Below are 13,731 nucleotides of genomic sequence, written 5' to 3'. Positions count from 1 at the left end.
TTTAACTCTGGGCTCTCCTTTGAGTACCTCTCCTTGCTGGAAGTTACATGAGGATTTCAGTCTCAAAATTTCTAAAATTAGTTATTTTGTTTCCTAATATCAACCCAACCCATACCACCTCCAAACTTCCCTACTTCTATTAAGAGTACCATCACTCTTTGAATCACACAGATTCACAAGCTCAGAGACATCTTGGACTCTTCTCTCTTACCCCTTATAACTAATCAGTGGCCAAGTCTGGTTTAATCCATCCCTTTCTCTTCATTCACATGGTGCCAGATCCAATTAAGGCCATCATCAGCTCACATTTTTCCTATTACAAAAGGCTCCTAATTGGACTCCTAGCTCCCATGCTTTCCTTTCTTTAATCAATCCTCCACACGGTTGCCAAAATAATCTTCATTAATCACAGGTCTAACTATGATTTCCTGCTTGAGAAGGTTCCTTATACCTGGAATGCACTGCCTCTCTGTTTCATATAATTTCTAGCTTCACTCGAAGCTCAACTCAAGCACACCTTTTAAGGCATGCGTTCTCAATCTTATTCTTGTCATAGAGTCCTTTGGCATCTGATGAAGCCAACGGATCCTTCTCAGAATGTGTGTATGAGTATGTGTGTATACACAAATATATTTGTCTCTATATATAATATTTTAAATTCATAACCAAAGGAAATGCTAAAAATTATTTTCTTGAGGTTCCTTGAATCCCCGACTAAGAAACCCTGTTCTAAGGGAAGATTTTCTCTATGTCCCTATTAGCTTTAACCCAATCTTCACTCTCATATGATTATGTACTTACCCGTATAAAGGTTGCAACTGGTGAGAACACAATATAAACTCCTTAAGATCAGGTGCTCTTGTTGATTTCCTCATTTTGCCTTTCTGACACTAGAACCTTGTGATGTGTCTCTCATATAGTATGTGCTTAATAAATACTTGCTAAATTCAATTAAACTGCTTATTTTCCCATTGCATTACATGACTATATAGTCTGTATAGGTCTGAAACAGCAATATACTAAGTAGTAATTCTGTAACTTACATATTTAAAATTTGGGATATCTTTAAAATGTATCCTAATCATTTTCAGATTTGATAAGCACTGGAAAATGCAACTAATCAAGAATGCCATCAAATACCATCTCTATCCCTTCCCTGTGTTCAAGAAAAAGATGAACAGGGATCTCCAAAGGAACTGTTGAAGAAAAAGGGATAGGGGCTAAGGATATATGTGATTGTTGTCTTCAAATTTTTGATGGACTGGACAATTAAAAAAATATTAGACTTATTCTAGATATCTCCAGAGAGCAAAATTAAAACAAGTGGAGTGTAAGGGTACAGAACAGGTGGGTAGATTTTGGCATAATAAAAGAAATTCCAAATAATTAAAGCTATTTGAAAACAAAATGGACTTTCTTGCTAGATAATGAGTTTTTTACATTCACCGAGGGTGAAGAGTGATATCACTGGGCTGTTTCAAAGTTAAAGTTAGTTGTATACAAAGGTTAGACTTGTTAACTCCAAAGATTCCTCTGAGTTCTGATTTTCTATGATTCTATAATTCAAACATGGAAGGAAATAATCACTTATTTTCTGGGGTTAAAGTATTAAGAGTTTAGCATTCAAACAACCATAATGTCTTGATGAGAACTTCACCTTTCTGAAAATATTTCATCTTTCATTCAGATTTCCTTGTAACTAGATTCATTTTAATTGCTTTGACAGAGAAATTGGGAAAAGAACATGCAAAAAATGTCTGAGATCCATGGCTAAAAATAATATGTAAATGTATATGACTATTTCCATGAAATACCTGCTTAGAGTTTTCAAAGTAAAAACCCTGAAACTGTATGTGAAACATTTATATATGTATGTGTGAATATGTATACATGATATATATGTAATATATATATTGTTAATGTACTTAGTTTAAGCATAAATTAATAGAAATCATTGGTCCTCAGGCTTTGAAAATCCAAAACAAAACAAAAATATTCTTGTTAGAATCCTACAGATGTATGAAAACTGAGCTATGAATATTAAAACTCCAAATGCAATTTTCTGTGCTGATCTGACTTCAAGTAAAACAGTGTATTCAATATAAACTGTATTATAGGAACATATTTAAATTATGTCCTAGAACTCATAGTACTGCCCTGTTTGTTTTCATCGTTATTGTGGTACTCAGGAGGTTTAAATGTGTTAACCTACGAAAAGAATAGCCTGTTGAACCTTCTCATACTTAAACTGAAATATAATAAAAAAGTATGATTTAAACAATGTTAATTTAAAACCCAATGACCAGGTATTTGCATGCTAATTGTCGTGTCCCTGCTGTCATGTTACCTTCAGCCTGAAGATCAGTCAGAAAGAGACACTCGGCATCATCTGTGACAGAGAGTGGACCGAAAAATGCCAGTGAAGTGAGTTGTTTAAAGCTATTTTTAATTTTAGATTACGTACAGAATGAAATGCTTGACATGTGGATGAATCTGGGTAGACATTTTCTTTTTTCCTTGCTCATGATAAATGTGCTAAGTATTGTCATTTCTCTGATTTGTGCTTCCATGTTTTCCTTCCCTATGTGTTTCCTCTGTCTTAAAAGATTCCAACCTTCTTGGGCTTGCTCTTACGGATTCATTAAGATGAACAAATCTAGAACCAGATATCTAAGCTTCTCGTTTCAGCCATCTTTTACTCATGGATTTTATACTAAACAAAAATTGCATGCTTTAGTTGTCTATGATAGGAACCCAATTTCTGTATTGTGGCATGTGTTTTTATTTGGGGATTTTAAAATAAGCATTACCTGTTCTAAAAGAAAGGAATGATGTCTTCCTTAAATGCAAGTTATGTCCTGAAAGACACCCAGATTGGACTTTTTATTCTTTAGTATACAGTAAACTGACAAACTTGTTATATATCACATTTTAACATAACATCAGCAATCTAGTTTCTATAGTTAGCAAAATAAAACTATAACAACTATACAAATATACAGTTCAAGCATGTTACTATATATTAATAATACATATTTATAAATCAATCTGTAATATTAAATACAAAAAAATGAATAATTTTGTCACAAGAGTATTTCTATTTAAACTCTATCGAAAAAGATAAGGAGAGTAAGCATAATAATGTTTACAAAACACTTAATATGCATTACAACTAGTATGACACACACTCCCTTCACAGACAAGGAAATTGACTCACAAAATGGTTAAGCAACTTGTCCCATCATACTAATATCTAGAAACATCAGGCATGACTCTTTATTGGACACTTATCTCAATTTGTTTTTTATCTTAAAATTGACTGATTTACTACTGCATCAAACTCTTCCAAAAGGATACTCCAGAAGACTGAGGGGAAAAACATTTGTGTGTGTGTGTGTGTGTGTTTGCAAAAGCTCTCACCCTGTTATGACAGACTGTTAGATAACTGACATAAATTAGCCCAGAATTTGTAGCATACTAACTCATTGCATAATAATCTCATTTTAGGGTTGGGTAGGCAGGAATTTTCAGGATACTGGAAAATAGACAAGCATTTTCAAAACTATTACTTGCTTAAAACTCTTAATCAAAACCTCATTAAAAAGAAGAATTGTGAATTGAGTCAATTTTTATCCTCAAAAATATCTAAAAATAGTCCATTTATCACTATTGCTATCATGAAAAGCCTTTGGATATCTTTTTTTCTTGGACAGAGTAGAAGAGTGTCACATAAATTAATGGTTAATCCTTTCATAGTTAAGAAGTAATTCAATACTGCCCTACAGAACAATGAGTAATATCTCTCTAGCGCCTCTGTTATAGTTGGACCAATTGCAAACATTATTACTACTGTCTGCTAGATTAATAAAGAAGTCACCAATGCCAAATTACATTATATTTTTAGGGTCTCTGAGGTTAGCTTCACACAGGAAAAGAATGGTTATATAATTGTTATTGGCCTTTCACTATTGGATTCATATTGAAATGCTAAAAGTTATTAATCAACAGCCCATTAAAGTTGTCTTTGAAGAATTCTATCTAGAGAGAGCATCAAGATGACTATAGCTTGTAAAGGCAAAAGATCACAATGCTATTTTCAAGGGTAGATGTTGTTTCCACAGGTCAACACCCACAAACCCAATGGCCTGGTCAGAGTCCATGGATACACTGCTAGCCAACAAAGGTAAGACCAAGCTATTAATGCACAGTTTTATCCAAATAGAAATTTGAACATAAGCACAAGGGTTGCCTTCTGAGTTGTGATTATAGCCATGGAGCTATGATATCAACAGCAATGTAACCTTATCATGTGGGAATTCCCATCAGTAAAGCAGATCCAATTCTCATTTTCATTCTACCTACCAAAGCAGACCAAAAGCATCTATCTGTGATTGAGTAGATCAGACTTAGGAAGTTGTCTGAAATCACAGAAAGCCTGACTTGCTTAGGGTCATACATCTAGTAATTGTCAAAAGGAAAGCTAGTTCTTAGAGCTAGTTCTTTGTAAAGCCCAGCACTCTGTATATTATATAGTGCCTTCTAGCATATTTTAGGGTATATACATACACACACACACACACACACACACACATATATATACATACACATAAAAATACACATACACACACATATATATATAAAAGTTTTTAATGCATAAAAGACATAAAATATTAAAAAGATATCCATTAAAGTACGGCTATCACAATATTTTCCAAAAAACAAGCCTAAGAACAACAGAATATAGACAGGTACAATAGAATATTCAATTAACCAATACTGTGTACTTATGAATTAAAATATCCATATATGTTTGCATAGAAGCAAAGCTTGAAACAAATAGGCTAAAACAAATGATGCAGCTGAGAATTAAAATGTTAATTAAAAAAAGAAACAGTTCCAAATTAGTAGTATAATAATTTTTCAGGCTATTTGAATCTATTGTCATAAAAGCACAACCTAATTCTGACTTTGGTACTATTTCCTTGGGGCAAAAAAGCAGTGAGTTTAATCTGTAACTCCATGAAAACAACCAGTTTAAAGTGAAATCTTGGTCAAAATGTATGATGCAAGCATATATATATATGTGTGTGTGTGTGTGTGTGTGTGTGTGTGTGTGTGTGTATTGGATTTTATTATATAGGACATGTATTGATATATGGATATATGTATACACACATACATATCCATATATCCATCCATCCATATACATACATATATATGTGTGTCTATATATACATATATGTATGTGTGTGTATGTATGTATATATATATACATATATAAATATATATATATATGTATATATATACACACTGGTCTTTGAGTCAGAAGATGGAAGACAAGGGCTAAATTCCATCTAGTCATACCATGGGACAAAACAAGCCTTGATTCACTATCTCATTCTCCACAGCTGTTCCTTCCTCAAACCTTCCATACTTTCCCTTCTCCCTTCTCTCATATGAGAACTTTGCCTTTTACTTTACTGAGAAAATTAAGGCCATTATATTTGAGTTCCCTCTTCTGTTCTTTCCTATTAAAACCCTTTGACATGATTTCAGACTCTTTTCACTTTTTCTCCAGCCTCTGACAATGAGTTGACCCTTTTCCTTATTGAGACTAATCCCTGAGCAGCTGATTTCATTCCCTCCTTTATCCATCATATTACCATCTTCTATCATTCTCTCTCCCAAATCTTTCTATCAACTGGTTCTTTCCCTACTATCTCCAAACATATTCAAATTTCCTTATCTAAAATAAACCTTCACCAGATCCCACCACCCCTTCAATTCAGCATACTATATCTCTGCTCCCTTTCTCAAAAAAGTTACTTGGAAAATCTATGTACAAATACAACCTCCCCTTCATCTCCTCTCACTCCTAAACCATTTTCAGTCTGAATTCTGACTTCATAACTCAACTCAAACTGTGTATGTGTCTGGGGGTGTACATGCAGTCATTATCTTCACTAACCTTCAATTCCATGTCACCAATTGCCAATTGCCTGTTTCAAACTGGAGGTATTAGAGATAGATTAAAATCAAAATACCTATAATTAAATTCATGAACTTTTCTCCCCTGTCCTCTATCTTCCTCTCTTCCTACTCTTCTATTTCCCTCAAAGACACTAACATCTTTCCAACTTCAAAAGTTGCCAGATATCACCGTTTCCAATTTCCCACTTTCTCTTGCACATCTTTCTCTTCACCCATGCAGTTACAGGCCCTTATTCTTTGTTTGTTTAGAGTTATTATACTAGCCTCCTAATCTGTCTCCCCACCTCAAGTTTCTCATAATTTCAGACCATTCTATACAAAGCTGCCACAGTCGTTTTTAAGTGTAGAACTGACCATGTGACTTCACTATGCTGTCAAATTCAATGGTTACCTATTGCCCCTGGAATAAAATATATAAATCTCTGTTTAGGTTTTAAAGCCCTTCACAGCCTGGACATTTCGAACATGATTAGACATACCCTCCCTCTCACATTCTGTGATCCAGAAAAACTAGCCTTCCCTCTGTTTTTTACACACAATGCTCTGTCTCATGTCTCCATGTTTTACACAACTTGAAATGCATTCCCTCCTTACTTTAGCCTCATAGAATAAGAATCCTTCTTCTCATTTAAGGTACAATCCAACCACTGTCTTCTGCATGAAACTTTTCCTCCCTCCCAAAATACCTTTAATGTACTTAGACTGCATATATTATATATAACATATATATGTAACATATATAATTAACATTATACTTATACTTTATAGATATAAAGATATTATTATATAATATAAATATAAAGATATTATTATATAATAATAATAGCAGATAGCATTTATATAATACCTTAAGATTTACAAAGTACCCTACACATATTATCTCATTTTATTTTCTTAAAAACCCAGAAGGTAGATGGTATTTTTATTCTTATATTATATATGAGGAAACTAAGGCCAAAGTCAAGTGATATGTCTGGCGTCATACAGTAATATGATAATTATTACACTAGTGATAGTATCCCCCATACTATGAAATTCCCACATACTATGATTGTATTACCATATTGTCACAAGACTCATATATTTTTGAGATGTGGTAAAGATGTTCTGTTTCCTCAAGCCCTTCATAGTAATATAATAATTATATTATAATATAATAAGTGTCTGAAGTCAGATTTGAACTCACCTCCTCCTTATCCCTGGTCCAGTGCTTAATCCTCTATGTATTATCTCCGTATCTTCTACATTATAATATAAACTCCTTGCAAGTAGGGATTGTTTCATGTTTTTGTACTTGTATCCTTAGTGCCCACCACAGTGACTGGCACATAGTAGGCATTTACCAAATACTTGGTTGACTGACTAATAATAACTCCTTGTATTGTAAGGATCAAATGGAACAATAAGCATAAAGTGCTTTATAAAACACTATACAACTAAAAGTCCTTGTTATATTGCACATTTTATGTTCTTCATATCCTATTCTTTAGCACTTTCCCTATAATACCCTTATTTTATGTCTTATAGTCTTCAGCTTAACATTGGCTGACACGTTCCTTGTAACTTTTATTCATTTATTATTTTCTTCTTTTCCCCACTGGTTTCCTCTTCCTTTCCTCTGACTGTCTTTCAACTTCTTGTACTATTTTCAACTGATTTTGAAAATTAAAAATTCAAAACTCTGAGGGCACAAGTAATTTATGCCTATATTAACTAAAGAGGATTATAAAAATGTTCTTTAGGAGACATAATTAAACCATAGTTAAATCTGTTGTCTTTCATGGAACACATAAGGTGCCACTGGGAAGAAGTATAATTTGTTAAATATAATGAAGTAGCATTAGGGTGCTGTCTTCATCTGGCAACAAAAAGGGAGACCACCTAGGTATCTATAACTTGCTGTCTAATTGAATCATGCCATGGAACAACCTTAAGCGACACATTCAATATCTAAGTCTTTTCAACTGTAAAATGAGAGAGATGAACTAGATTGAATATGAGATCCTTTATAGAACTAGACGTAAGATATCCTATTATCTACCTGTTGAGTTGTCATCATTATCCATTAATAACAATACCTTAACCCTAAATTGCTTAGTTATATAAGGAGATAGAAGATTGTCACAAGACTCATATATTTTCAAGACATGGTAAAGAAACATGTTCTGTTTCCTCAAGCCCATCATAGGATTAGCATTATATTTCTCAAAAGCACTTAAGATATTAGTTGCTTATTTCTATCTTTGTGGTCCAAAGAATGACAGAAGACCAGTTTGGGACAGGATTCATTGAAGAATCTCAACTAGGTCACACTTATAATATTCAAGCATTATAAAATAGAATTTTTAAATCAACAATAAAGAATTTGTGGAGATCCTTGAAGAATGCATTAATGAAAGTAGTTTTGGTTTGGTTGTGTTGGGTTGAGTGTGGTTCTCTCTGGGCCATGAATTTCACAGGGTATAGGGAATTCCCATAAAGTAAACTTTTGTTTACAATGCAGATCAGAAACTCATTTGCATAGTTTCATGGAGTTACCTGTACATGACACTGGATAAGATGTTTGGCTATGTGTACCCAGCTTGTGTGTGTCAGAGACTTGAACTCCAGTCATCATGGTTCTATGACCAGCTGTTTTATCCATTATGCAACCTTACGTAAGAGTTAAGCAAGCATATTTTTAATTAATTATTTAAATATGATCTCCAGGGGAAAGAAATGGGAAACTTTTAAATACTTACATTTAGAGAAGTAGATAAATATTTATTATATAAGACACATTGGACAATATTATTTTATGGCTTTTATAATACATTTTCTTATTTTTGTCACAGCTGGACTAGATGCTTTTAGAACATTTCTGAAGTCAGAATTTAGTGAAGAGAATGTTGAGTTCTGGCTGGCCTGTGAAGATTACAAGAAAACTGAATCTGCAGAAAAAATTGCTTCTAAAGCCAGGATGATTTATTCTGAATTCATTCAAGCTGATGCCCCGAAAGAGGTAAAAATAAAAGTACAGTGAACAATCTTAGTTTCACTACATGTAGCAAAAAAAATATAATCAACTTAAAGCATTTTCAGTCCATCTGAGAGAAAGCCTCTATGAACCCATATTCATTAAATGTGTATTTTTTTTAAGTCTGTAAAAGCAAACTGATAAGAACTAGGGAATAGTTATTAAGAAAAACTGATACTCCAGTCATGTCCTGGTGTGAATGCACGTATATTGAAAATGATTGCTTAATGACCAGAAAGTAAATAAAAGTTCTCTAAGATGAGGAATGCAGGCTGATCACTAAATAGGAAGACTCAGATCAGTTTTTAGTAACGTCACTGATTTGCTCATGAACAACTGCATTAAACCCTACTTAAACTGACACATTTTTTAAGAAAGGGAATATTCATCCATTCTACCCCAAAATTGTTGAGCAGATTCAATTTTAATAAAAATAACCGCAATGGTTAGCATTTACATAGTATTTTAAGACTGACAAAGTAGTTTCCAAATCCTCTCATTTTGTTCTTACTACAACCCTGAGAAGCAGGGTCTATTATTATCTTTATCTTATAGATGAGAAAACTGAGGCAAAACCAGCTGAAATAACTTGTCCAGTAACACAGACAATAAATGTCTGAAAACAAATTTGAACTCTGGCCTTTCTAATTCTAGATTTAGCTTTCTATCCACTGCAGCACCAAGTCCTAAGACTTAAGCTCTTAGGGATAAAGAATCATTGATTTTAAAATTGGGAAGGACTTATAAGACCACCTAGTCCAATGCCCTCTGTTTACAAATAAGTAAACTGAAAGCCAGGGAAATTTTAAAAACTAGCTCTAATTATCATAGATAGAGCTAGGATTCGAACCCAGTCATCTGATTCCAGATTTGGTGACCTACCTATGTAACAGCCTGCTGCCTCCTTTATATGCATTATGCAAAAAGAAGACATCAATATGATTAGATTAAAATCTTGAACCTCAGAAATTATTAGGAAACCAAAATGAATTGTAGGGCATCAGTGTAATGTGATCTCATCAAGTCTTATCAAGAGTTGGTCTGCTGCTAGTTATGATATGGTTTGAAAACACAGATTTTTTATTTTTTATTAAGTTCATTCTAGTTAACTGACCTTAATTTCCACATTGTTGAATAGAATGTATGAAAAAGTCTATTAGTATGTGAAAAAGCTACTTCTTTTCAGAAGGGTAAGTGATGTTTTTAATTCTATTAGAGGTCATAATTATGATATCTAACAGTATATGATTTCATCCTTCCAAAAATAAATTTTTATTTTATTTTAAAACCCAGATTATAAATATTACATTTTTCCAAAATGCTTAATTATATCTTAGAAAATAAGACAAATACATATTTTTTATACTTTGTCAACTTAATTAAATCATAAAAAATCATTGGTTTCAATACTTACTCGATACCAAATACCATGCTACATACTGGGCATACAAATAAAAAAAATTAGATTATCCTTGCACTCAAGGAGTTTGCTTTTTAATAGGGTTAGACAACATATATAGGGGAGTTGTGTCTAGGGAAATGGGTTTTGGTCTGAAAAGTCACAAGTGTGGTAAGTAAAGCCACACAGCAATTGAATGACACCTTGCCAAGAATGGGAGTGTCTACTTGCTTACTGTTCCAAGAAAAAAGGTAGAATGCCAGGGCTGGGACAAAAGTACAGAGCCCAAGGTAGCAAACAGAGATCAGCAGTATGGCAGAAATACAGCCAAGATTTCATTTTTGTTGTTACTCAATTATTTCTTTTATGATTTGAGCCCAAGGAAGTTGATTGTAATGCCTGTTTGGAATGTTTTCAAAAAATAAAATTATATATCTTGGGATGTGCTAAATTTCAACAAAACCAAAGAACTATGTGTATTTGAAATAATCATACTTTCATTCTTATTGGACTGTTATAGATTTTTCTAAGTTGAATTACTAGATAACACATATGTAATATTTCATGGGAATTTGAGAATTTTAAGATGTATTTACCTGCCCTCTGTCTTTGTAGTCTATCAGATATTTTCCTCCAAACATAAACCAATCTAGCAATTCTCTCCACTGACAACTCTCTGGTGTTTATTAAAAGCTTTTCTAGAGAGAAAAACAACCCAATCAAAACCGAGATGAGGCTATGCTCTTTTTTTATGTTCAATTCAGCTGGGTAACTGACCTCATATTGATCAAGGGGTTTCAACCAGTGCGTTTTACAAATTTGTTTCAAGAACTATTTTGAATCAAAGTTGCAGTAGATTAAGTTAGGAGAGAGTCCTATAATAATAATGTGATAGAAACGGTCAAATTATCCTGAGCTATATTTAGGTTATGGCCACATGGCGAATCTGTTTCAGAGTTTTGCAAGGATTTTGTCCCTCTTTCTCCTCATCTGTAAAATCAAAAGCATGTCATTTTAGTGGTGCATGTCTGACACATAGACAAAGAGTAAACTATTAAAACTAAAACATCATGGACTCTAAATTGCCATTACCTGCAGTAGTTCTTCATCTGATTGGTAAAACACACACAAACACAAACACACACACACACACACACGATTAGCTCTCACATCACAAATTCATTTGAATATAGAATGCAAATTATCAAAATTTCATGCAGATTTGGTAAAGTGTTTCCATTGTACTCAAGTGTCTCTCATATTCTTTCCAGGTCCACTGGACTTTTAAAACTTCTTTCCACTCGTAACCCCTTCCACACTTCTTAAGCTCCATATGGGGTTGCTACCCTCAGTTTAAGAAGCACTGTAATTACAGTAATACTATAATTAGTAAAGACAACAACTTGTCTTTCCATTCATTTCTACATCTATTAAATAGCTGCTCTGTATAAGACACCATGCTCGACCTTGGTTATACCAAGGCAAAAGTAAAACAATTCCTGCTCTCAAGAAGTTTACATTATATTGGGGAAATTTTGACATACATTTAGATAAGTAAATACAAAGTAGATATCAATAACTTTCATTTGTTAAATTATAATACAAATATTTCTAAACTAATAACAATAGTATTAATAATATCAATACAAGATTAATAACACACATACAGTACATTAAATTCTACAAAAAATTTTCCTTGCAATAACTCAATTAGTTACCAAGTATAAATATGATAATTGCTGTTTGGGGGAAAGGAGAAGAGAATAAGCATTTATATAGTGCCTATTATATGTCAGGCACATAGTGCCTACTATGTGCCAGGTAGGTCCTATTATTACCTTCATTTTACAGATAAGGAAACTGAGGCAGTCAAGCTGTGATTTGCCCAGCATCATATAGTAAGTGTAGGAGGCCAAATTTGAACTCAGGTCTTCTTGACTCAAAGCCTGGAGCTATTATCTACCGTGTCACCTAGCTATTCCATAAATATTGTAGAAAATATGACATATAACTTTGATATTATATATGACATATAAGAAAATTGAAGTACAGCATTTTAAGCAACCTGTTCAGGGACATTCAGCTACTAAGTAGTCGAGCTAGGATTATAACTTGAACTCAGTTTTTCTGAGTCTTTTAACACCAGTACCTTATGCTGGAAAAACATGTGTCTTTGCTGATTATGCTATACTGTAATTTTTTTTAATTGGGGTAGATGCTGATTACACTATACCCTAATTATTTTTAACAAAGAAATGAGGACTTGTGCATGCAAATTGACTGATAGCCCTCAAAGTCATCATCTTTGGGTCATTCTTATCACAATCATATTGCATTACTCAAAACACGCTAAAAATTGAGCAACCTGGTGGGGTATAATGGGATCATATATAGAGCTCCAGTTACAAGTGATCTCATAGATCAGCTCATCTAGCCTCATCATTTTTCATGTTGGTGGAAGAGAGAAGATTGCCAAGCCTGTGTTAAAAAAAGACCAGAGTTCAAATCTAGTCTCAGATACTTCCTAGACATGTGATCCTGGGCAAGTCACTTAATGTTTGCCTCAAGTTCTTCATCTAAAAAATAAGGATAATAATACCTACCTCCCGAGATTGTTGTGAGGGTCAAATGAGATAGTAGTGGTAAAGTACTTATCAAATTGCCTGGCACATAGCATGTGCTGTGTGTTAGTTTATCAGTATTGTTGTTATTATAGAAGAAAAAAACGAAGCCCCATAAGGAAGTCACTACCCCAATCTCAAGTGGTTGGAAGTTGCAGAGACCTGAACCCAAATCATCTAGCTCTAAATCTGAGTTTCAGGAGCTTGAATCCCTAAATAAAGACTCACTTTGACAATGAGAGCAAAGGAAATAGGATGAGTATAAAGATAACAATGTATAATGGGACACAAAGGTATTCTACATATTATAAAGTTGTTCCAGGATCCATTCTACATCTACCAAGACTTTCAAAAACCATTTGTAATAATCACAGGCTCTGTGGTAGCATGTTTTCTTTTCTTTTTACAGAAAATTAATCTTTTAACACATAGGAGTAATACCACTGCCTTTTAAACAAGCATACCAGAATGTAGATATCCAAATGGGAGTCAACTGTTTCAAAGTAGTTACTTTGGGAAGATATGTATTTTAAATGACGCTATCACATTTCAAAGCATTTTTGGAATTTTTCTTTGGGAATTACCTTCAAATCCTTTATCACATTCCTCTGAATATCCTCAGTGGTTGTAACTCCTTGGTCCTCTGAGACTAGATTGGATTTGTGAAAACAGTCAAAAGTCATTTGGTGCTTGGTCTATTGGAT

The 13,731-nt window shown here is 33.4% G+C and overlaps 1 protein-coding gene across 1 annotated transcript in view; it reads left to right on the top strand.

The window, feature by feature from the left end:
* The first annotated feature begins 2,413 nt into the window (after window positions 1-2,413).
* RGS21 (regulator of G protein signaling 21) overlaps window positions 2,414-13,731 on the top strand; it is a 32,627-nt gene continuing 21,309 nt past the window's right edge. Inside the window, exons 1-3 of the mRNA XM_072648356.1 lie at window positions 2,414-2,424; window positions 4,107-4,183; window positions 8,826-8,992. Of these exons, the coding sequence (XP_072504457.1) occupies window positions 2,414-2,424; window positions 4,107-4,183; window positions 8,826-8,992 (255 nt within the window). The remainder of the gene's footprint in view (window positions 2,425-4,106; window positions 4,184-8,825; window positions 8,993-13,731) is intronic.

The sequence above is a fragment of the Notamacropus eugenii genome, chromosome 2 (assembly GCF_028372415.1).
Source record: "Notamacropus eugenii isolate mMacEug1 chromosome 2, mMacEug1.pri_v2, whole genome shotgun sequence".
Classification (NCBI taxonomy): domain Eukaryota; kingdom Metazoa; phylum Chordata; class Mammalia; order Diprotodontia; family Macropodidae; genus Notamacropus; species Notamacropus eugenii.
This window is presented reverse-complemented; position numbering and strand designations above follow the sequence as displayed.